Genomic DNA, 26,092 nt, shown 5'->3' with positions numbered 1-26,092 from the left:
TGTGTATATATATATATATATATATATATATATATATATATATATATATATATATATATATATATATATATATAATATATATATATATATATATATATATATATATATATATATATATATATATATATATATATATATATATATATATATATATATATATATATATAATATATGTGTGTGTGTGTGTGTGTGTGTGTGTGTGTGTGTGTGTCTGTGTGTTTAAATATACATAATATTTTTACACACTGCGCAAACTTATAAAAAAATTACTTTTATTTTGTATGAGATTAATCTATGCCCAGCACTAAATATAAATATAAATATATAAAATACCTAAATTGGTAACACCTAAAAAATTTTTTTTTTTTTTTCAACTTAAAATGTTCACCATTTAGGTGTTATTAAAGTAATTTTTTCAACTTTTCCCTTTTAACAGAGCAATATGTTTGCTATAAGTCACTTGAGATCGTGCCTTAAGTGATTTTTATTGTGTTTACACTGTCAGAAAAAAAGGTTTTTATACCTTTTCTGTATAGCATTATGCAATTTTGTACCTTTTCGGGTACATTACTGTACCTTAAGGATCTATTGTGTTCCCTTAAAGGTACAATTTACAGTTTTAACCCCTTAAACAATTGGTACAACATTTTTTATTTTTTTTCAAAATTCCTTAATGTACACAATAGGTCCTTAGGGAATAATATTGTACCCAAAAATGTAAAACATTTCAATATGTTGTATGCCCATAAAGGTACCTTTCAGGGTACCACCTCATCATAGAAATTGTGACATGTACAGTATGAGGGTAACAGTGGTAAAAACCCTGTAATACACACCCTCTCATGGCTTATTTACTTAATGACTATCATATTGACTAAAGCAAGCATGTTTAAACTTGAAATATTACTTTTTATACTAGTACAACATTACTGTTTTTTATGATCTTGTGTTTGTGTAGGTCCTGTGTCTCCTCAGTTTTTGGTTGTTGCTGAGACAGGCTTTAACAGAAAGAAAAGAGAGACAGACAGATGACAGCCAGCTGTCTGATGTCAAAGTGGAGGGACACATAAACGGTGAGACATCTATTCATTCATACAGAAACATAATTATGTTTCCCACCCATGAAATCCCACCGTTATTATTTCTCCATTATCCTTCTAATAACATCTCATAATGTGTTCCTGCATGTGTGTTGTAGAGGAGTTGGAGGATGAGGCAGGAGGTCACAGAGAGATGATGGATGTCTTGGCCAGTACAGTCATGGCCATGCTAAATAAATACTGGATCTACATCTGTGGTGGCATGTTCTTCTTCGTCAGCTTTGAGGGACGCACTGTCATGTACAAGATCATATACATGATGATGTTTCTCTTTTGTGTGGCACTTTATCAGGTTTGTGCTGTTGTTTTCTTTGATAGCATGTGGTCTGAAACTGACTATATATATATATATAGCTTGTTTGTTATTTGATTTGTCTGCCAAACATTTAATGTATTGTATGACTCTGTTTACAGTTGCACTATGAGAGGTGGAGGTGGATGTTGAAGTATTTCTGGATGTCAGTGGTGGTGTACACCATGCTGGTGCTGATACTGGTGTACACCTTCCAGTTTGATTCCTCCATACAAGTGTGGTCAAACATGACTGGAATGAGCAGAGAAAAGTATGAATGTTTTAAGCAGTCCTTAATATCATTTTTAAAGTCATAATGAAATGGAAGTAGTGATTGCCTTATTATTTTGTGAAGTAAAAATTGCCACTGTATAAAAACAGTTTTTAATTTCATTTCCATTGTGACTTTAAGCGACTCACAAGAGGTTTTGTTATCGATATGCAATAGTTTATATTTAGGTTTATAATAAAAATAGTTGTGATTTGTGAAGTCAACCCGTTGTATAATCGTGTGCAGGCTAGGAGATCTTGGTCTGGAGAAATTCTCAGTTCCTGCTCTGTTTACACGGATCTTCATTCCCACATCTTTCCTGCTGGTCTGTATCTTGCATCTGCACTACTTTCACGAGCGCTTCCTACAGCTCACCGACATCAAATCTGTGGCCGACAAACAGAAGAGCACCATCTCCAGGTACGGAGGTGGTTATGGACACAATTATGTCATATCACACTTTGGGCCCTATCATACACCCGGCGCAATACACCTGTTCAGGCGCATTGTTGGCGTGTTGCTATTTTGAGGCAACTAAAATAGACTACGCCATTGACCAACAAAAACCTGCTCTAAAGTCTAAAGTCAATGGCGCAATACTGTTTTTGTTATATAATGACCGCGTTAGTAATTTTTCGCCTACAAACGGGGCGACAATGCGCATTTGCTTATCACACACATGTATGCGCAGCAGCACACAACTGTTTTTAAATATGAAAAATTAAAGGATTAAATTGTAAAAGAATATTATTGAATCTCTTTGACATAAATGAGGATCGATTATGAGACGTTAGAAGGCGTAAAGAGCTGCTTCACCTGTATGTTTTGCTTTAAACAAATCCAAATATTGCATCTATTTTTAAATGTTTTTTAAATGCTACCCCATGGATTTATTGTATATGATGACTTTGTACCTGTGGATATGATGAGATTAAAACCTTTATGCTTTTCAAAAAACTCATGACGCTGTCCGAGTGCTTAAACGTTTAAGCTCTCCACACGTTTGTAAATCTTTATCTACTTTTTGTACCAAATAAAGTATTTTTAGAGTACAAACCTTTTCTTGCATTTGTAAATTATTATTTCAGATTACACATCATGTAGGCTGTCCATACATTTACAGCAATTAAAAGCCTGCTATTTTTACTTCCATGACTGAAAGTAAATGGGTTTTACAGGTTTTAATACCAAAAAAATAACAATTTCAATACAAATGAAAACAACGCATTTTTTAATATCAATCTTAAACTGGGGATCTTCTTTCTCCGCTTAGATTTCAGTTTACAATTTCCATCATCTAAATAGGGATTAGGCATGGCGCCAGCGCAACTGGCTTTTAAAGGGGGTGAGAGATGAGTCTCTCATTGTTTTTTTGCACGTTACGCCCAAAATACTCCCATTACTCATTACAAAAATAGGAACAACCCTTTTAGACCATGCGCTTGGCGCACAAACCATTTTCCCGTCGTTAAATTAGCAAAAGTGCCATAAGACACACCCATTTAGATTGTGCACTGTGCGCTTTAGACAATGCGCTTAGATCGTTAAAATAGGGCCCTTAGTCTGCATTAAATAAGTTACATTAAGTGTACTGTAAATTTAATATTATAAATTAAGTATTAGGCTACTTATATTAAAATATACCTTTTTATGGTCCCAATACAAAATAAATGATGTTTGTTTTACATTTTTGTTTTGATTTATGAAACTAGACTCATGTTATCTTGTCAATTATATCAGGCTTGTGCATCTAGATGGCAGTCTGGTAGATATCTCCATGGTCAAACCTTCATTCAACACCACCATAATTGAGGAGGAGGTCGAGGAGAGAGTAGACATGGAGAAACAGGAAGAGGATGTGAAGCAAAACGAGGAGGAGAAGATCTCAAACCTCATGTCAGAAGGTTGCTCCTGCCAGGAACCAGGTCCTGTGCCAGACCATGGATCAGGTATTTTTACTATCAGATCATTTTTTCCATTCCACACCTTTCTTTTCCAATCAACCATCATGATTGGTTGAGGCAAGCTGTAGTTTCCCGGACAGGGCTTATCCTAGTACAAGACTAAAATGCATGTTTGAGCTGTCCTAATTTGAAAACACCTTAAATATCTTAAAATATATCAATGCCATTGTTTTGTCTCAAGATGCAGACCAGTATTTTTTTATTTTTTTGTAAGGTTTGCTTGTAAAAAACACTTTTATGTCCTACTATAAGAAAACCTAGTCCTGGATTAATCTTATGTTTAAATGATCTAAATTAGAAATGCTATGTAAGCACATAAAATGTCAGCATAAAAGACCTGGACAAAATTATATCCTGTATTGAATAAAGCACACTTATAAAAATCTTGATTTTATATTGGTTACTATTATTGGAACAAGACAACTGGAAGGAGCTTTTATTGGCCTAGGACATACCCAGCAAGGTAAACAGACCAGAATAAAAATGTCTAGACTTGATGAATGTGTAAACTTTCTTACGGTCTGTCATAGGGAGGAGTGACTATTCTGTCTTTCACACTGTTGTGTTAAATGACTGCTTATAGTAACTGGATTGCAAGAAAGACTACAGTATATCATTTTAACATCCCATCGGATTTCAGAAGAGGAAATGGGCATTTGATTTCTGTCTTTCTGTACATAAAAATATAAGTAAAATTGCAGAATTGTACTTACATGTTGCAAAAGCCAGGTCATTTTCATTTAAAGAAACCGGACACATTATATCATCCATTGTGTTCCTTGGCGATTGAACCCATAATCATTTTAAAGTGAGTTTCATGCATACAGCTGTAATTTACCAGAAAGCAGCTGTGTTTTTGGATGTGGACTTACACATACCGCAACAGGTCAAACTTTGGTTTTCTAAACTGTTGTTAAACAACCTCTTGTACTTTATGAAGATCATTAAATCATTCTAACCATCTTTGGATGTTTTGGAGATCACCGTTTCTGTGTCATAATTTTGACAAATAGGTTTTTTGCATTTGGTCTTGTTTCTTGAATAAACAGACAAATCTGTTTCTAAACCTCCTTTTTACATTCTCTGGATTGCCACACATCGAATGTGAATGTGATATTTCTGTACACGCAGACGTCACTAAGCTGTCTTGTGCAGAAAAAAAGGCTGTCCGTTTTAGACAATGTGTGCTCGTTGCTGGAAAGAGAGATGTTAGTCTTGTAATCTTAGTCTTAGTGTAACTCTTGTATATACTGTATTATAATTACAGAACTCATGCTAAAGGATGCTATTATAGTCAAATTTAGCATTCAACTAAATGGCCCTCAAGCACACCTTTATATTTTATTATTTTGGCTGCATGGCACTGCATCACAATATAGTGTTGGTACTATACTCTAGGATCCTTAAAAAAACGTGGTATTGGTTAATTTAAACAATGATACAGCATAATAATACATAACACAATTGCGAATGGGAGTTATATTTAAAGGCAGTGTGCATGATCTCTGAAAGCCAATGTTGACATTTGAAAGCACCTTAACAAACAAGCCTCCACACCAACAGAATCCAGACCTTCTTTTGATAGACCGCCCCACACATACACAACCCAGGCAATGTTGCACTCCGCCTTTAAGTCATACTTTTTGTAAGTCTCAGGCAGTTAAGGGCCTTTTTTATAATTGCATCGTGTTTGAAGCATAACCTTCCGAAACATGTATGTTTTGTCTTCTGCAGATCTGAAGAATAAGTGGCATCTGGTGGTAGATCGTCTCACGGTGCTCTTCATCAAGTTCCTGGATTACGTGCAGCAGCTTCAGTTATTTATCTGGTGGCTGCTGGAGCTTCACATTATCAAAATTGTATCATCCTATATCATCTGGGTCTCAGTCAAAGAGGTGAGATACAGAGCTAAGTCTTAGTCTGAACATGTTTGCTGTAAAATCCTGTTTAGGGTATAAGCATGGTTTTTACAGTAGTTAGCCAAAGCTGGTCCTTTATGGTCCTGATGGGGTCATATGATGTGATTTCATGTTTTCTTTTTATTTGGATTGTTAAAACCTGTTTGTGCATATAGAAGATCTGTGAAGTCGCAAAGAATAAAGTTTTAAACCCAAAGAGATTTTCTTACTAAAAGTGAAGGCTCATCCACAACCTTCCTAAAACGCCTCATTCAAACGCACCCCCACATATCTACATTAATGTCTGGAAAGATTTGCATAACACCGCCCAAATGTATACGCAAAGAAAGAAGGCATAACTTTTACATTACACACTTGAAGTATTCGCCCATTCAAAACGCACTGGATAGCTGGCAGGGCATAGAAGAACAACGGTATGTGAAAAAATAATGTGTTTAAAAAAAATCCAGATAATTTACTCACCACCATGTCATCCAAAATGTTGATGTCTTTCTTTGTTCAGTGGAGAAGAAATAATAATTTTTTTTAGGAAAACATTCCAGGATTTTCTCATTTTAATGGACTTTAATGGACCCCAACACTTAACAGTTTTGATGCAATTTAAAATTGCAGCTTTAAAGGACTCTAAATGATCTTAAATGAGGCATAGGGGTCTTGTCATTTTTGGCAAAAAAAATAAAAAATGCACTTTTAAACTACAACTTCTCTTCTTCCTCCGGCTGTGTGACGAGCCAGCGCGACCTCACCTAATTGCATAATGCTGTGGAAAGGTCACGTGTTACATATATAAAACGCACATTTGCAGATCATTCTAAACAATAAACTGACACAAAGACATTCATTAGTATCATTCGACATACAACATCGTCGGAACGGTCCTCTTTTTCCACACTTGTAAACACTGGGGCGTAGTTTCGCATACGTCATCCGTGACCTCTTGACGTGATGGCATATTACGTGAGGTCGCGCTGGCGCGTCACATGGCCGGAGATAGACGAGAGTTGTGGTTTAAAAGTGCATGCTTTTTATTTTTTCTTGCCAATGACAATTGTTTCGCTAGATAAGACCCTTATGCCTCGTTTGGGATCATTTAGAGTCCTTTGAAACGGCATTTTAAACTGCATAAAAACTGTTACGTGTTGGTGTCCATTATAGTCCATTAAAATGAGAAAAATCCTGGAATGTTTTCCTCAAAAAACATAATTTCTTCTCGACTGAACAAAGAAAGACATCAACATTTTGGATGACATGGTGGTGAGTAAATTTATCTGGATTTTTAAAGAAAATTAACTAATCCTTTAAACTGTGTGTAAACACATTGCATTACACCAAATAGACAAAATAATGTTCTTTTTAGCAACTTCATATGACCCCTTTAAATGATGAATCTTGATTTTAGCATGCTTGATCATCATGGTCAAGCGGTTTATCTTGGACCTGAAAAACCTCCTCCCATGTCCCAAAAGCCAGACTGACTACCTTAAGCCCATTAACTTTGCTAGCATGAAGTTTGCTAGAGTTTTTCGATTCATAACATATTATAAATGTGAGAATATTGTAAATCAGGTCAGTCCCATCAAATGTATCCCATCCTCTGTCATTCTCAGGTATCTCTATTTAATTATGTGTTCCTGGTGAGCTGGGCCTTCGCTCTTCCTTTCAGTCAGTTCAGACCTCTGGCGTCCAGCGTGTGCACTGTCTGGACCTGTGTTATCATCGTCTGTAAAATGCTCTACCAGCTCACTTCCATTAACCCTTCCACATACTCAAAAAACTGCACTATGGTAAGACACTCAGATGTCCATCTACACGCATTAATACATGCTCAGAATAAACATTTACATTTGTTTTTTATCTCTCTCCTCAAGCCGGATAACTACACAGATGCTCAGAGGCTGTACATGGCCAAGTCTCTTCTATACAGCGGCCCAGTGGACCCAGCTAACTGGATCGGCCTCAGGAAGTTCTCTCCATTGTTGGAGAATCTTAGGGTGAGACGCTTATGTACACATTCATCAATAAATAAATATATATACCGTATTTTCCGGACTCTAAGTCGCACTTTTTTTCATAGTTTGGCTGGTCCTGCGACTTATAGTCAGGTGCGACTTATATGTCAAAATTAATTCATACTGACTAACATAAACCAAAAGAAAACATAACTGAGTGCGTTTACATGCACAGTCTTACGCCAATTATGCTTAATAAACTGATAACACATGGGGTCATGTAAACGCGTAAAGCGGTTTTCTTTAATCGGGGAAAGCCAATAAACAGCGTAAGCAAAAACCAATTGGCACAGGTATTTTTTGCTCATTACGCCGATTTCGCGTGGCATGTAAACACCTTAACCGGCTTTCTCATGGTTTTGTCCATGTGCGTATGAAAGATAAATGTCACACGCGGAAGTAAGCGGAAAGTAACGCATAAAAGTCTCCGCTCGACTAAAGCAGTTGGTAGAGAAACTGTGAAAATAAAACCTCATGTTACATTTACAGGTTCTGCAGACACGAGGAGAGATACAACAGTACAGCTTAAGACAGATATGCCATCGGCTTTTTGATCGACTATTGTGTACTATAGGTGGTGACGTCACTGCCTGCGAGAAAACTGATAATTCTTCAAGTCCCATGTAAATGCAGTTGTCTGCCTAGCCGGTTTATTGATTTGCATGTAAACGCATGAAAACAGTTTTCTGTAATAAGCTGATTTTTTAGTTATCCGCTTATTCTGTGCATGTAAACGCACTCCCTGTCTACAGCCATGAGAGGGCGCTATATGTTGCTCCTGTAGCCTACCCCTGAAAAAAAAACTGTTAACTAAAACATTAACTTACATACAACGGAGAAAGACTTAACTAACAAAATGCCCCCCAAAAGAATAATAATTTTCTAAATAAGTGCGACTTATAGTCCAGTGCGACTTATATATGATTTTTTCCTCTACATGACACATTTTTTGACTGATGCGACTTATACTCCGGAGCGACTTATAGTCCGGAAAATACGGTATGATCTTTATTTGAATTTCATTCATGTTTATTTGTTTTCCTTCACAGAATAACTTGTTGATGTTGGCCCTCTTGGCTTTTGAAGTGACAATTTACCGTCACCAAGATTTCTACCGTATGAAAAGCAACCTGACCCCTCCGGTCACAAGAACCATTTTCCACAATATCACACGCCAACATCTCGATGATGGCATCTTCAATTGCGCCAAATATTTCATCAACTACTTCTTCTACAAGTTTGGCCTCGAGGTATTACTATTAATGTCTGAATTTGAAATGTTACAGTGAACTGTGTCACACTTTTGGAGGATTTACCAAGTAGGATAAATTTGTAAATGTATGTCCTGAAACGATATCCCTATTGGCCAATTAGATTTCAGGTTTTGAAAAAAATGCATTGCTGGTCACCAACATATGCTGGTGTTCCTTTGAGGTTCATAACTCACTTAACAAGCAAGCTTTACATGTTTGACCAGCATTATTGTAAGACCCTAACCAGGAATTTTTGCTTGTTATCTAACGTAACTGGTTATGACCAGCACCAAACCTACATTATCCATCTATAGTTATAGTCTGTGTCTAGATCCCTAACCACTTGTCATTTCAGGAATAGTTAATAGGGTTTAAGGATAAGCTTTAGATCATGTTTGTTGGATCATGTTTAACAGAAATGCTGTTTTATGACCAAGGTAAGACGTGATCCTTGAACGTGCTTTACATGGTCCCTGTCAACTTTAAGGGAACTGTTTACATCATGCAATTTCTGTCTCATAATATTCCCACTTGTACTGTCTCTTACATATTGTTTAACTTTAATTTTTACATAGTGACATTACCAAAGGTACTTATCCATGCCTGTTTGTTTCTATCTCCTCCAGACGTGTTTTCTTTTAGTGGTGAACGTAGTTGGCCAGCGGATGGATTTCTATGCCATGCTGCATGCGTTTGGGCTGATTGCAGTGATGTATCAACGTAGAAGAAAAGCCATTGCCCACGTCTGGCCTAAATACTGCTGCTTCCTGGCCTGCATGCTGGCCTTCCAGTACCTGATGTGCATTGGCATCCCACCTGCAGCCTGTACAGGTAAGCGCCACAGGCCTCCAATCTGGCCATCAATAACAGTCTACAAATGAATGCTTTATGGTTGTTAACCAATCGACCAACAGTAAATCAGTGGTGGTAACCATCAGACCTCTAAACCGCGCCATAGTTGCCAAGTTATTTGCCTTCTGTGGTTCAGACTATCCATGGAGACGCCCATCCTCCAGCATGGATTCCAACGTCATCAAGTGGCTCTACTTTCCCGACTTCCACACCAAACCTAACCCCCTATTTCTCCTCTGTGAGTAATGATGTGTTCAGTGCCAACACAGCATGTAGCAAATAGTCAAATGCATATTAATGAAATGCAAACAAAAAAGGGTTTTAATTCCCCACTTTGCGACTGAGTCTACTTTCGTCTCTTTTCCCCATAGATGACTTCATGCTGTTGCTGTGCGCGTCGCTGCAGCGGCGTGTGTTCGAGGAGGAGAGCGTGACGGCCGTGCAGCTGTTGGCAGGTGATAACACAGAAATCTGTCGAGACCTGGACGCCGCCTCCTTCAGCCAGCACAACCCTGTGCCTGATTTTATTCATTGCAGGTGAGCCCTTGGCATATGACCTTCATCTGACACATACAAACAAATACAGGTGATAGAGAAGCACCAATATCATCACTGTATAAAGACAGGTGTAAGAAAAGGCATATATGGTCTTTATTTGTAAAAATACACCAAACTCGAAAGGTGTGACACACCAAAGGGAGAAAAGGATTTTGTGCATATTGGTACCAAAGGAAGCCTACTTTTATTTACCTTGAATCTCTTTTTAGGTTCTGCATTTTTGATTTTCATTGCAACACTTAAAATTCCCCCTGAAACCATTATATGTAATTTTAGACGTGCATGTATTTTGTTCTGATGAGTAAATGCCTATTCAAATGCAGTAATATCATCCTTTATTTGTATGCTTTGTGCTTTTTCTGCAATGTCATTTTAATCAACTGAAGAATGTATAAACATCCTTCAACTTTCATTTAGTCTGTTCTCTGATTACATCTACTATAATTCAATACAGTGTAGAATAGAGACTCATCTGTTTAAATACACCTCCATTATAACTACATTTAAATCTTAAATTTGTGGTTCTAGGATCAGCTGAGCTTCCTTTGCTTGTTACGGTAAATTGAAATTCAGAAAATAAGTGCTGATACGAGATCAGGGCAGGAGCATTTATCTCAGGGCAGGTCATTCATCAGTCTCAGACCCTACACCTCTTCTGCAGCTTTTAGCCAGTTAAAACACTTAGAAATGATGATAATGATGAAGCTATTTGGGAATTTTTACTCTTAATGACTTTATGTCTACTGCTTTGATCACATCAAGTTTTGTAAGCACATGTGGTCAGTTTTCCACGTCTATACACATTGAACTTATTTTCTCAAGGGTTTGGTTTCTCGTCACTACACATTCCAATAAATACAAATGACCAGTTGACGTGATACGGGTCTTTCCTTAATTTGAGTATTTTGCATTTTTTCTGGATGACTTTTAAGAAGCTGTATTTTCCCACCTCATTCCTAAAGGGGACATTTCACAAGACCGTTTTTATAAGATGTCCCCAGAGTACGTATGTGAAGTTTTAGCTCAAAATACAATATAGATAATTTATTACAGCATTTCCACTTTGTAGGTGTGATCAAAAATGTGCCGTTTTTGGGTGTGTCCTTTTAACTCTTTCCCCACCATTGACGAGTTAACTCGTAGGTTAAGAAAAAAAAACGCTTCCCTGCCAATGACAAGTATTTCCGTCTTTCCGCAATACCGCTGTTATCTACCAGGTGGTGCTCTTCTGCAACGTATAAACCTGGAAGTATCGCCCTAGGGCAAGCAGCTGTTTGGCAACTTTTAAAAAAATGCTGGTGGGGAAATTAGCTGATCTCTGAACTAAATGGCAGTGCAGTGGTTGGATAGTGCAGATTAACTCTTTCACCGCCATTGACGAGATATCTCGTCAATTAAGAGAAAACGCTTCCCCGTCTTTCACAATTTTCCGTCTTTCCGCAATACCGCTATTATCCACCAGGCAACTTATACAACCCGGAAGTAGCGCCTCATGTGAAAGAGAAAGAACTCCGTGTATGTTTTAAAGATCGCTCTGCATCTGATCTTTATCAAAAGTCCTTCGCAAAAATTGAATTATCTCAGCTTTTTGATCAAAATTGGGTGTTTTTGAAGAAACCTACCGATGTTTGAGAGGTGATTACAAGAGAACTAATGAAGGTAGGATGAAACGTTTTTTTTTGTTTGAAAGCAGAGGGTCTGTTCTTTCATCTGATATATTGCTTGTTTATATATTAAAGAAGAACATTTTCCGGAAGGCATTAAACTTTTGTGAAAATCATGAAAAATGCTGGCGCTGGCTGGCAACTTTTTTAAAAACTGCTGGCGGGGAAAGAGTTAAGGGGTGGTATTATCTGCTTCTGACATCATAAGGGGAACCCACTTACAACACTTAAACATGGAAAAACTCAGATTTTCATGTTATGTCCCCTTTAAAGTTTCATGGCCGTAATAGAAATAGACATTAAGAGAAATAATACAGTATGTATGTTAAGCCTTTTAAAGTACTAATAGCTGGGTAATTCTATGCAAATGTCCGCCTTATCATGAAAAAAGTTTTTACACAAAGTTTTTAATCCTACTTTTATGTAAATATTTTCTAAAGGGAAAAATAGCAACATTGTTTAAAAATGCAACTCATTTTTTGTTATCTTTGCAGGTCATATCTGGATATGCTGAAGGTTATCATGTTCAGCTATCTGTTCTGGTTTGTCCTGACCATCATCTTCATCACGGGCACCACACGCATCAGCATCTTCTGTATGGGCTACCTGGTCGCATGCTTTTACTTCCTGCTATTTGGGGGCCAGCTGTTACTGAAGCCAATCAAAAGCATCCTTCGCTACTGGGACTTCCTGATCGCATACAACGTTTTTGTAATAACCATGAAAAACATTCTCTCAGTAAGTGTAGCACCACTAAGTGATAATATAACAGATACTAATTCAATTTATAATTTAAACGTGTTGTTACATGAAGAGCTAAAGGCTGACAACATTACGTGTGAGGTCCTACTGTGTTCATAGCGCTCTACATTTTTGTGGGTCTGCATTCACATGGTGTGAAGTAATTACATACATACACGCTTACTCAAAACACTATGGACTATCTGGACTATTTCTCATTAACAAACTATTACATAGTTATTTAAAGAGGGTCTTCAAAACGTGAGCTGTCCAAGATTAAAATGTAATTGTTGTAATTTTTAATGAAATGTCATTGTGATTTTTGTTCTCTTGGATCTCAGATAGCTGCCTGTGGATATATAAAAGCATTGGTGGTCAATCACTGTTGGCTGATCCAGTTGTTCAGTCTGGCTTGCACTATAAAAGGATATTCAAAACGTAAGTTATGCTATCATGTTCTCGTTAAATAATAGAAAAAAAGAAGTTTTACAAAAGGGTACACTGTAAAAAATTCAACTTAAATAATATTACTTAGCACAAAAAAGTTTGTGTCAAAAATTGGTGTCAACTAATAATTTTAAGTTGAATTAACTCAAAAAATTTTACAATTTTATGCACAAACTAAATTGTTACCTCGTGTTAGTTTGTGCATCGCTCACCCCTATTTAATATCAATAAAACTCTGAATGGTTTCTCTCGCCTTATTGTATGTACAGCGGAGCAGCCAGCGAATAAACAGTGCGAGCTGCCGAGTGATGAGGCCGGTATAATCTGGGACAGCATCTGTTTTGCCTCCCTGCTTCTGCAGCGGCGAGTCTTCATGAGCTACTACTTCCTGCATGTGGTGGCCGACATCCGCAGTTCTCAGGTCCTCGCCTCAAGGTACACACACACATCCTCTGTATAATTGGTGTTCAGGTTTCATTTAGTGGATATAGTCACTTAACGGAAGTGGTGGCTTTTTACTTATTATCCTAATGTGTGTGGACAGCATCTGTGGCTCTCGATTACTCATTTTGACTCAATTTGTGAAAAATAATGAATGCTTACAGTTTTATAGTTGAAGTTTAGCATGCAGGTAGCTTTAGTGCAGGGTTGGACAACTTCCTGGAGGGCCGGAGTCCTGCAGAGTTTAGCTCCAACTTGCCTCAGCACACCTGCCTAAAATGTTCTAGTATGCCTAGTAAGACCTTAATTGGCTGCTTCAGGTGTGTTTAATTATGGTTGGAGCTAAACTCTGCAGGACACCGGCCCTCCAGGACCGAAGTTGCTCATCCCTGCTTTAGTGGGTAAATTGTAAGATAATGTTTGTCATTTAAATAAATTCTTCATTCTTTGGAGAAGTCATATAAAATGTTTTTTGGATACAGGTGGATACATGTTGGGTTTGGTTATGTGTGGTGATGCAAATCTTGTGTGTGGACAATCCCACAATGCACTGCACTTTTCATTTTCAGTGTGATGAATGTACCTGGAAGTATTTTTGCTGACTTAAACATGCAAAATAATGAAGATGTAATGTCTAAAATGTTTACTGCATTATAGAGCTACATATGCTTAAAGGAATAGTTCACCCAAATAATAATCTGTCATCATTTTGTCATCTTCATGCTGTTTTAAACCTGTATGAATTTCTTTTTTCTGATGAACACACAAGAAGATAGTTGATAAATGATAGCAAGCACCGCTATTTCACTGAAAAAAATATTCATTCAATTTATTAAATTTTTTAAGGTAATTGGTTGCAATCAATTTATTTAAGCTAAATTTAAACAAAAGTTTATTTTATTTTATTTTATTTTACTTTACTAATCTTTTTTTTTAAAATGTAGCTTAAATAAATCGATTGCAATCATTTACCTTAAAAAATGTAGTAAATTGAATGAATATTTTTTTCAGTGTACTAGCAAAAGGAAAAATCCACTAACAATCAAGAATGCATTATAATAAGGTGTCATGGCTTTGCAATCATAAAAATTTGGTTATAATGGAAGTCAATGGGGCAAAAAAGCCATGAACAACTACACACAAAAAAACAAATGATTAATTCAATTTACTCAATTTTTAAGGTAAGTGGTTGCAATAAATTTTTTTAAGCTACATTTAAACAAAAGGTTTTTTTGTTTTGTTTAAATGCAGCTTAAATAAATTTATTGTGACCACTTACCGTAAAAAAAATGTGTAAATTGAATGAATCTTTTTTTTCAGCGTAATTAGTGAGCAAAATAAATAATCTGATGCTGCACAAAAACTAAAAATGCATATAAAAGTCAGTGTTTTTACATATCTTTGACATGCCCAAGACTGTGAAAAAGGTAAAAAAAAATCCAGTCCACAATCACTTTTTATATTGACATTTTGTGTGTTTTTTTCCCCGCAAATCAGTGACATCACGTATGAATTTGGCAATTAAAGAGTTAAAATCATGGAATTTTGGTAATATTTGTTAGTTTGATTAACAGATTTATGCAAAAAAATAATCTGCTACATTTTTACAGCTGTTTTATTTAGTGGCTTTTTTGTCCACGAAGGGGTAGTAAATTTGCCCATGCAATTTTGTTGAGTTTAAAAAAAATTCAAAGCATTTTCTCAAAATATGTGTAAATATAAGATTCTATGTGCTGAAACACATAGAAAGTTGTTGCCAAATTAAGACAAAAAAATGTCCCCAACAACCCTTTAAATGATAAAAATTAAGTTGAATTAGCTTAAGTTATTTAAACTTTATTTTTATTTTTTATACCAACTCCTCACTAATAAAAAAAAGTTTACATTAATTGTAATTTCAAGCTGATTAATGCTGATAATTTTTACAGTGTATGAAACAACATTTGTTTATTGTAGAATATTTCCTGTTCAGCATCTCTTTTGGTTTTCCTTAAATGCATCTAAATGCAATAACCAGACTATTCCTTTCCATAAGTTTTGTTATTTTAATCACATTGAAGTTTACCAAATATTGTGACCCGATAGCTTCCCAATCTCTAACCTTGATTTATGCCAGCGGTGCTTTCTTTACTTTGCTTCCAACAAGTTTGAGTTCAACTCTGCGTGACGTGCCTTCAGTATTTCGCGAACGTAACAATTCTATTACGAGAAATACTCTGAACGTATTAATCAGACTGTGGTTTGTTTGTTTTCTTTCGCCAATTCTCTCTCGCCATCAGAGGAGCTGAGCTGTTCCAGGCAACTATTGTGAAGGCGGTCAAAGCCAGAATAGAGGAAGAGAAGAAATCCATGGACCTTCTGAAGAGACAGTGAGTTCATCAAACACTCAATGAGTACACTGTGAGACTAACAATGTTTCATTGTTCACTGCCAGCTGCTCCTTTGCCTTTTCATACAGTCTTATGAAATCATGTGATTAAAGATGCATGAATACAAAATATCCACACATGTTGATTAGTGCGTATTGGTTCCAGTTGGGACTGCCTCATTTCTGTGGCTTTAAAGGTAAAGTGTGTAATTCTTTTGACGTTAAAATACTAATGTAACTCGAACTGATGTTCTCGAAATGCTTGAAATCCCATGGTGCTATCAAAATGTTGCTCTGTTTGTTTGAGCATCAGCAGCAACAATGGTTCAACCAAATGCATGAGTTTGAGGTGAGACTGTTTGCTCAACCAATAGCAGACTGTGAATGGGAAACCTCATTGTTTTGGCAATTTTGTTTTGTTTGCTGACGGTTTTCTGCATAAAATCATTCTACATAACATTTTGAAATTAAACTTTGATGCTCATAATCTCATCATTAGATTTTGAGACTTTAACCTGAGTTTCACAAACAGGGTCACATATGGTTTTTATGACTATGCTACTACACTCCTGTTTAGTGGTGATAGTTTTTAGTAGGGCACATGAGATTAAAACAACAAAGACGTCTCATCCTTGCCAAACTGTAGTCTGTTTTTTTGCACACCCACACATGCACCAACAAGTGAAGGCTCTCTTCCAGCATTGTCTACAATTACATTATAATTGTGTTGAAGGAAAGAAACAGAATTAGGTCAGATCAACTAAACAGGTAGTAAAAAAACAATCTCTCTTTCTCAGAATGGACCGGATCAAAAACCGACAGCAGAAGTTTAAGATAGGAAAGGAGAGGATGTTGTCTTTGGCTCACGAAAGTGGGGATAGCCACTCATCGGTTAAAGACGAGGAAGACGATGATGAAGGTATGTTTAGAGGACAATTTAGACATAGAACACAGCATAAAAGGTTTAAAAAATATATTTGTGACCCTGGACCACAAAACCAGTCATAAAAAAGTCAAAAATACATTTTATGGGTCTTATTTTTTAAGTAAAGATTATGTTAAAAAATATATTTTGCACATTTCTTACCTAAAATATATATAAAATGGATTTATCATTAGTAATATGTGTTGTTAATGACTTTATTTGGACATCTTTGAAGGCGATTTTCACAATATTTTGATTTTTTTTTTTTTGCACCCTCAGATTCCAGATTTTGAAATAGTTGTATCTCAGCCAAACAGGGCCGGCCCTTAGGGTTATGGGGCCTTAGGTGAGACCTTGAAAATGGCCCCACTGGTGTAAAAAATACATAGCAATGCAATTTGACGTGAAATTAAAACAGACAAAAATAAAAATGTATATATTTAAGTGTAGAAGTTTTTATTAAGTGCAACATATTAAGCAATGTTGTTAGTGCAACAGAACTACAGTACTGTATATATCAATACAAATATCATAATACAAAATAATTACTATAGGGTGATACAGTATTCTGTATACTGTTTTTGAACCCTACTATAGTATTTAGAGGGTTAATTTAGAAAGGGTGATGGACATTTTTCTAATGTTTTTAAATTAGCATAGACATTAAACCATGTAAAGCAGAAAATAGGCCTACCTTTACCTTGTGATTGTTTTTCTTTCTCTGCTTTTCTCTTTAGCTCCTAAAAGGTATCATTTTAAAGCAACACTAAAGACTTATTGCTCTTTGCTCCCCCTACATGTTAGACGCGTAATTGTTCATTAGCACTGTCGTAAATACTGCAGCATAGCTGGCTCTGATTGGATTGTAGGTCTGCCGTAAAGCAAGTTTTTGTAGTTTTCACTCGGACTACAGGACCACTACCCGACGGTTGGAAACTTTTTTAGTGCGGTTTTGGCCGATAGAGGGCTGCAAAGCGAATGTGAAAGTGCCGTTCACCCTGTTTTGAGTGGATGAACCACTGAAACTTTTTTGGAAACGTTATTTTAAGGTAAAAAAAAAAACTCTTTGCTGTTGCTTTAATTTTAATGCCATAGTTTGCCAAACCACAGCAACCTCACTAAAACAAGTCTTGTTTTTATCTTTATTGAAAGATGTAACGTAAACATTGCGTTGTTATACGATACTGCATTACCCATAATCCAAAACGTTTCATTTCCAAGCCTGCGCAATGAGGCACACCTCCGCAAGCGCCGTCGCGTCATTAATATTATGCAAATGAGCCCACTCTGTTCTTATTTTGTAATGTTTTTGTAAAGGTTTTATATTTATTATCATTTTACTATAGATTGTTGTGTGTGGAATTTATCCTGTTGTTCAATCCCTGTGGTTTTTTCACCTACCGACTTTGTGATCTGATTTTAATCAATAAGGTCCATGCGCATGCAGCGCATATTGCTGTTGATAGCGTCTGTGAGATTTGTGCAATGACAAAATCATTTTTATGCATGGAGGGCCCTCGTCTTGTCGCGGGGCCCCAGGTAATCGCCTGTATTGTCTGTTGGACGGGCCGGCCCTGCAGACAAATACTGTCCTATAAAGCTTATTTATTCAGCTTTCAGATACTGTAAATATCTACATTTCAAAATGATAACTGTTTTTGTGGTCCAGGGTCACAATTTACAATTTTTTTTGGATTTCACCAATATGAGGTTTTTATTTTTCAGTGAATGTGTCCAGGTTCTGTTTTCTGTTAAAAGGGACATTTCACAAGACTTTTTTAAGATGTCAAATAAATCTTTGGGGTCCCCAGAGTACATATGTGAAGTTCTAGCTCAAAATACAATAGATAATTTATAATAGCATGTTAAAATTGACACTTTGTAGGTGTGAGCAAAAATGTATGGTCGTTTTAAATGCAAATTAGTTGATCGCTGTGGTTGTGGTTGGATAATGCCGATTAAAGGAATATTCCATTTTCTTAAAAGAAAAATCCAGATAATTTACTCACCACCATGTCATCAAAATGTTGATGTCTTTCTTTGTTCAGTCGAGAAGAAATTATGTTTTTTGAGGAAAACATTGCAGGATTTTTCTCATTTTAATGGACTTTAATAGAGCCCAACATTTAATACTTAACCTAACACTTAACAGTTTTAATGAAGTTTAACATTGCAGTTTCAACTGAGTTTCAAAGGACTCTAAACGATCCCAAACGAGGCATAAGGGTCTTATCTAGCAAAACGATTGTCATTTTTGACAAGAAAAATAACAAATATACACTTTTAAACCACAACTTCTCTTCTAAATCCGGTCCAGCGCGACCTAACGTAAATGCGTAGTAATGTAGGGAGGTCACGTGTTACATATATAAAACGCACATTTGCGGACCATTGTAAACAATAAACTGACACAAAGACATTAATTAGTATCAGTTGACATACAACTACGTAGGAACGGTCCTAATTCTCAACACTTGTATACACTGGGGCGGAGTTTCGCGTTCGTCCCTTTGACCTCTTGACGTCATGACGTATTGCGTGGGGTCACGTTGGCGCATCACGACCGGATTTAAACGAGAAGTTGTGCTTTAAAAGTGGATATTTGTTATTTTTATTGTCAAAAATGACAATCGTTTTGCTAGATAAGACCCTTATGCCTCGTTTGGGATCATTTAGAGTCCTTTGAAACTCCGTTGAAAAAAACTGTTAAGTGTTGAGTTAATTATTAAATGTTGGGCTCTATTAAAGTCCATTAAAATGAGAAAAATCCTGCAATGTTTTCCTCAAAAAACATAATTTCTTCTCGACTGAACAAAGAAAGACATCAAAATTTTGGATGACATGGTGGTGAGTAAATTATCTGGATTTTTCTTTTAAGAAAATGGAATATTCCTTTAAGGGGTGGTATTATCCCCTTCTGACATCACAGGAGGAGCTAAATTTCAATGACCTTCACATGCTTGCAGAGAATGGTTTACCAAAACTAAGTTACTGGGTTGATCTTTTTCACATTTTCTAGGTTGATAAAAGCACTGGGGACCCAATTACAACACTTAAACATGGAAAAGTCAGATTTTCATGATATGTCCCCTTTAATTAAAATAAAAAAGTACAATAAAATATAAATACCATAATTATTCAAAATGACTTACATCAGTGTATTACACATACTGTATGCTTTAGTGTAGCCTATGCAAAGCCCACTTTACTCCAACAGCTTGGAAATTCCACAAGTGCCTGCGTTTAACAGCGGTGTTAAATGCATTGCAATCAAATCTGAAACACATGAATCTGAAATACCGGGCCTCAAAGTAAATGTCTGCTGTGAAATGATTGTAACATTTCTACATTACAGAAGATACGAGCACAGAGAGGAAAAAAGGCAAAAGAAAGCAGTGGTGGAAGCCGTGGGTCGATCACGCGTCCAGTTAGTGTCATCTCTTGTTTTATTGCTTTAATTTCTCACTTAAATACTAACAACATTGATCTGAAAGAATAAAAACCATGGAAATCATTCAGATTAACATTATACCCAAAGCTCATGAGATCGCTTTGATGTCTCTGTACACAACATTGTGATTAAATGGAGAATTTTGTCTCCAGCTTTCCAGTTGTTTTCCCAAGACTCCATGTTTATTATAGAGAATTACAAGAGATCACAAAGACTGAGATTTGCCAAGATATAAAAGTCAAATATTTTAGCAAAAAAAAAAAGATTATTTGTCTATTTATGTTAATCAACATTAACCCTTCATACTTATACTGTATCTCAACAACTATCACATTTGTGTTTGTTGTTATTCCTAACAATTAATTTCATGAAAGACATTTTAGATAAAGTTTAAACTTTTTTTTATTTCTTCAGAAAATTCTCAAAACATGCACATTATTGACTTGATATGCTATGATATGTTATACGTAACCAATGCATGCCGATATGGCTTCCCCAGTGGTCCGAAGTGGTAACTATTACTTATTTGAGACGGACAGTGAAGAAGAAGAAGAGGAGGATGACAAAAAAGACGAGGAACCTCCCAAGAAATCTGCATTCCAGGTAAATAACCCCGAAATAATCCCAACGCTATTCTGCATGCGCACCACTAACACCCCCTTTTTTAAGTTACGTCATATAACATTTTGCTTACGAGTGCATTATTCCCAAACACAAACCAGTTGGACGTCAATGGCTCTGTGATATGGAAGTGTTTGACTGTGTTTACTTTTGTTTGTTCCCTCAGCATTTAACAATGTTTCATTATTTGCCAGACCACTAACTGCTTCCTGTGTGGAAGTGCGGTAACATGAATAATGCAGACCCTCGCACCCTGACTAACTCCATCACTGCTCTGTCCTCTCTTGTAGAGAGCTATCCGAAAGTTTGCCTCTGCTTTGCTGGCTTTACCAAAGTCTGTCATTAGACTGCCCAAAACTGTACTGCAGTATGTAATCAGGGCAGCCAAGGTACTTCACAATGCCTGATATATCTCATCTCTGTTTTTATGCTATCGACTGTCAGCTCTTGTTCTCTCTCTCTCTTGAGCATTGCACTCCACCGCATGCCGTTTGCACAATACAGCTCTGGTTTAACATCTCGGGCCCAGAAAGAGTTGAACGTCACTCAACTTGTTGCAATGTAAACAGAGCCGATATGTTGCATGCATACCAAGAGAATGCGGTTTAGTATGCAGTATCGCAGTAGATGCATGCATGCAAGAAAGCTAAATGTTCCCCCGAGAGGTTTTTCGTGAGTTGTGCCATTTAAACAAAGGCTGTGTTTTTCTCCTTTGTGAACAGTGTAATCTTTCTTTTTTTGGCTGTGACCTTAACACAGCAATTTCTGGATTTTGGAGTTAAACACACCCTGAGATTGATTTCCTGTGCTGTGTATAGTGTTTGTGTCTTTGACTGACTGCGGTATATGCAGGGATTACTTGCTTTTACAAACATCTTGTCAGCTTAGTTTGAATCTTAAGTTTTCATGCTGCATGTGTGTGAGATCCTTTTAGGTGAACTAAAAAATGCAGTAGTTTGGCCCAGAATCAAAACAAGAACGGCAGAAGCAGGTCAACATCTACTGTACTTCCCCACCCGTATGCTTGTCTGACATAACTTTTGCTTTTCAGTTTGTGTACCACGCCTGGATAACGGACTCTAAAACCGCAATGAAAGAGCGCAGTAAGGACAGACGACGCTTTTGGCACAGATACACAGAGGGTCGCACTAGCAGGAAAGACCCGAAGGAAGGTATGCTCAAACATTTTAGTTTAAACACCCCCGAGGACTTGGCCGTAGGGATTAGTTTCAACGTCGATAATGTTTGCGTTCGTCTCGCCTGACGGGTGATCTTTTTCGTAGAATGGCACGTTTGGGTCATTAATGGGAACTTTGTGCGTGCGAGCGCGACCCCACGGGCGCTTCAGGCCCCCAATTAAAGTCTGTAAATGGAGGCCCAGTCGCGTATATTGCCAACTCTCTCTTGGTGGGTGACTTTCAGGCACCAGAATCCTCAGGGTTTGGGGATGAAGAGTGCCATGTTGCTTTCGCTATGCTCAATTCATCCCATATGATGCCTGGACGGGTTTTCCAAAAGCAGCGACCCAACTAGAGCCAGTAAAACATTCAGTTAATATATTGAAAATACTGTGTCAATCTAAAAAAAATCCAAGTCAAAGGTAACCACGTAGCTGATACTGAACAGAGGGGAAATTCTTTGGCAACCGTGCAAAGATAATAAATGGGATTTTTCTCGTTGCACGTTACCAAGCCTCATGTATTTGCTATTTGAGAAGTATTTCATCCTGAACAGTTTTGATCTAGTTGTATTCATATGTATTCTCTGAAATAGATTTACAGTAAGTCTATGACGTATACCTAAGAGTATTTTTGTCATATTTTCTGCACACTGTAAGTCGCTTTGGATAAGAGCGTCATAAAAGTTATTTAAATGTACCATGATGTGTTTTGATTATGTGCCTTCATAATACACAAAAAGTAGTATTTTTTTTTTAACTTAACTCATTCCCTGGCAGCCATATTTTGTGATTTTCACAAAATGCCTTTTAGGAAAATTTCTTCTAAAATATAATATATAAACATACAAATATATCAAATGAAAGAAAAGACTGTCTGCTTTCAAACAAACAATAAACAAACAGAATGGGGAAAAAAAAACGTTTCATCCTTTCTATATTTTTTTCTCTGCTTATAAACTCTTAAATATGGGTATTTTTAAATACAATTTTTTTTTAGCAAAAAGCTGAAATAATTGCATTTTTGTGAAGGAATTTTGTTAGAGATCAGATTCAGAATTATTATCAAAACATTCACACAGTTAAAAATTAGTAAATAACGTTTTGGCTTCAGTTTTTTTCATAAATTGGCTAGTTTTTGCAGATTAACATAAAAATTCACCAGGAGCACTTTTTTATGCAAATGTTTTTTTCTTAATTAACGAGATAACTTGTCAATGGCGGGGAAAGAGTTAAAAGGTTTACATAAAAAAATATTTTTTAAGTTGAAAAAAAAATAAAGTAACTAGATTGTTGACTAGATTGTAAATAAGTTGACGTTCAGTGTACCATTAGCTTTTGAAATACATTGTTGCACCATGTAAATAGCATGTAATATAAAAATGGTAATAATTTACCATTGTATCACAGTACTATCTGAATACAGTACACTGTCAGAAAAAAGGGGCAGTACCTTTTAAAAAGTTCCTAATATGTACCATTTAGGTACATATCATATACATTTAGTACCAATATGTACCTTTGAGATACTAATATGCATTCTTCATGTGTACTTTTTGATAGGATGGTATACCATTAATGTACATTTTCTCTCTTTTTTTGTAGTGCATGTGTCCATTGAGGAAGGAGATCAGGATGATGGTGTTACGGAGGAAGAAATGTCTGATGGTCCAGGTAAGACCATCTTATATTTTGTCCTCACGTTAGGTGCATCCCAATTCAGGGTCTGGATCCTTTTAGAGGAACACGCCCACATTTTGGGAATTTAGCTTATTCACCGTATCCCCCAGAGTTAGATAAGTCCATACATACCTTTCTCATCTCCGTGCGTGCTGTAACTCTGTCTGACACAGCCCCCTTTAGCTTAGCTTAGCACAAAGACTGAAAGTGAATGGCTTCAGCTAGCATACTGCTCCCAATAAGTGACAAAATAAGCCAACATTTTCCTATTTATGTGTTGTGATTTGTATAGTCACACCGTGTACAAATAACAAGGTGATATGAGACACAGCGATGTTTTAACAGTATACATACTGGGAACAATATTCTCAGAAAGGGAAGCATCGCTACGTGGGCGGAGTGTTTTGCTCGCAGCACCAGAGAAACCCCTGAGTTCGGTCAGAGTTGTGCAAATCACTCCGCCCACGTAGCAGTACTTCGTCTTCTAAGAATATAGTTCCCAGTATGTATACTGTTAAAAGATAGCTGTGTCTCATATCACCTTGTTATTTGTACACGGTGTGACTATAAAAATCACAACACATAAATAGGAAAATGTTGGCGTTATTTTGTCACTTATTGGGAGCAGTTTGCTAGCTGAAGCCATTCACTTCCATTCTTTGTGCTAAGCTAAGCTAGCGGGGGCTGTGTCAGACAGAGTTATAGCACGCACGGAGATGAGAAAGGTATGTATGGACTTATCTAACTCTGGGGGATACAGTGAATAAGCTAAATTCCCAAAATGTGGGAGTGTTTCTTTAAGGCCACGGACTATGAAGGCAAGGCTCGATATGTAAGGGGAACTGAAATGAGACAGTCTAGCCTACAGGGGGAGTTGCATCACTTTCTGTTCCCACCCACTATGCTTTCAGCAGGACACAACAGCTGAGACCTATCAGACTTTTAAAAATAAATTCAAAAATACATTTTATTTTAGAAAATATAACACATTGATGCAGATTAAACAATCAAACAGTATGTAAAATTCACCAACCTTAGAAATTTACAAAAGCAAATCACAACACAAGCAATAATATTAATTAACATCACTAAAACATCATTTATAATAGTAAAACAGTCACAAGGACCTTTAATTTGCAAAATATACACTTTTACTTAAATACAGTTTTGAATGTTTATTTCAAAATACCCAGACGTCAAGGGCTCACATTGAATCTTGGGATAACCAAGGCTGTGAAGAATACATCTATGGATCCTTGGTTTCAGAGGAAAAAATGCCACATTTGAAGTCTTGTATGTGAAGGAGCCATCGAATAGGCTTTATGCCCAGCTGCACTACTTCCTGAACTTCAGCCAGCTCCTTGTTTCCTGTCTGCCATTATTGGACAAACTGATTAATCCAGGTGTGTCTGATTATTGTTGTTGTGCCTACTGAGGTCAGGCACACCTGGATGAATCAGTTTGTCCAATAATGGCAGACAGGAAACAAGGAGCTGGCTAAAGTTCAGGAAGTAGTGCAGCTGGGCATAAAGCCTATTGGGACAGCCTTTGTCACGGCCCGGTGATGTCATTTGACTTCAAGGCCGCAGCCCCTGAATTGGGATGCACCCAGTGATTCACCGTGTCCATAAGTCTGGTTCTACTGTTCTTTCTCTTCTAGATAACATCCTGAAGCGTGTGTTTAACATAGTGAAGTTCTCCTGGGTGCTCTTTTTGGCCCTTTTGGACAGTTTCACCGCCTGGCTGAACTCCATCTGTCAGGAACATATTGATATCTCCACTGTCCTGCGCATTGAACGGTGCATGGTCTCTCGCGAGGTCAAAAAGGTAACGATGCTATGAGCAATCCCATAAAGCTTTGCACTTCTAAAGAAATCACTGCAGAATGCTTTTTATATATCGTTTCATATGATTTTATGGATTGCAATTGGCAGGAAATATGTCAATATTCAATAAATGTGACTCTTCCTGTGAAATCCAGGTTAATGTCTCATAATCTAATAATCAGATGATTTCACATTGATTTCATGATTCATAATTTTAACAGTAAATCACAAAAGATGACTTTGGATGGGTTTTGACAGGCTGGGTCATAAATATGTGCTAGCAAATATTTAAATTACTAAGTACCGCCCAGTGACAACTTTTGTACATTCTTGTACCTTTCTTCTGAGAGTGTAGTAAAAAAAGTATATACCAAATATTAAGAAATACTGAAATATTAAATTAAATTATAAAGAATGAAATAGAAGCAGTTTTATTAGTGGTCTCAAACTTTAGATTTTTACTTTTCATTTTTGGTGAAGTTATTTCAAAGCGCTATTACATTTTTATGCTCATAACTTGATTTATTACTTTG

General features: G+C 36.6%; 1 protein-coding gene across 1 annotated transcript in view; it reads left to right on the top strand.

The window, feature by feature from the left end:
- piezo2a (piezo-type mechanosensitive ion channel component 2a) overlaps nucleotides 1–26,092 on the top strand; it is a 144,509-nt gene that overhangs the window by 101,352 nt on the left and 17,065 nt on the right. Inside the window, exons 14-35 of the mRNA XM_065294788.2 lie at nucleotides 959–1,073; nucleotides 1,199–1,392; nucleotides 1,515–1,663; nucleotides 1,910–2,083; nucleotides 3,404–3,612; nucleotides 5,362–5,522; nucleotides 7,154–7,330; nucleotides 7,415–7,537; nucleotides 8,605–8,805; nucleotides 9,435–9,639; nucleotides 9,797–9,898; nucleotides 10,032–10,197; nucleotides 12,377–12,620; nucleotides 12,965–13,061; nucleotides 13,340–13,505; nucleotides 15,791–15,880; nucleotides 16,677–16,798; nucleotides 20,160–20,231; nucleotides 20,755–20,858; nucleotides 21,928–22,048; nucleotides 23,659–23,727; nucleotides 25,394–25,560. Coding sequence (XP_065150860.2) covers nucleotides 959–1,073; nucleotides 1,199–1,392; nucleotides 1,515–1,663; nucleotides 1,910–2,083; nucleotides 3,404–3,612; nucleotides 5,362–5,522; nucleotides 7,154–7,330; nucleotides 7,415–7,537; nucleotides 8,605–8,805; nucleotides 9,435–9,639; nucleotides 9,797–9,898; nucleotides 10,032–10,197; nucleotides 12,377–12,620; nucleotides 12,965–13,061; nucleotides 13,340–13,505; nucleotides 15,791–15,880; nucleotides 16,677–16,798; nucleotides 20,160–20,231; nucleotides 20,755–20,858; nucleotides 21,928–22,048; nucleotides 23,659–23,727; nucleotides 25,394–25,560 — 3,228 coding nt within the window. The remainder of the gene's footprint in view (nucleotides 1–958; nucleotides 1,074–1,198; nucleotides 1,393–1,514; nucleotides 1,664–1,909; nucleotides 2,084–3,403; nucleotides 3,613–5,361; nucleotides 5,523–7,153; nucleotides 7,331–7,414; nucleotides 7,538–8,604; nucleotides 8,806–9,434; nucleotides 9,640–9,796; nucleotides 9,899–10,031; nucleotides 10,198–12,376; nucleotides 12,621–12,964; nucleotides 13,062–13,339; nucleotides 13,506–15,790; nucleotides 15,881–16,676; nucleotides 16,799–20,159; nucleotides 20,232–20,754; nucleotides 20,859–21,927; nucleotides 22,049–23,658; nucleotides 23,728–25,393; nucleotides 25,561–26,092) is intronic.

The sequence above is a fragment of the Paramisgurnus dabryanus genome, chromosome 22, assembly GCF_030506205.2.
Source record: "Paramisgurnus dabryanus chromosome 22, PD_genome_1.1, whole genome shotgun sequence".
NCBI classification, from domain to species: Eukaryota; Metazoa; Chordata; class Actinopteri; order Cypriniformes; family Cobitidae; genus Paramisgurnus; species Paramisgurnus dabryanus.
This window is presented reverse-complemented; position numbering and strand designations above follow the sequence as displayed.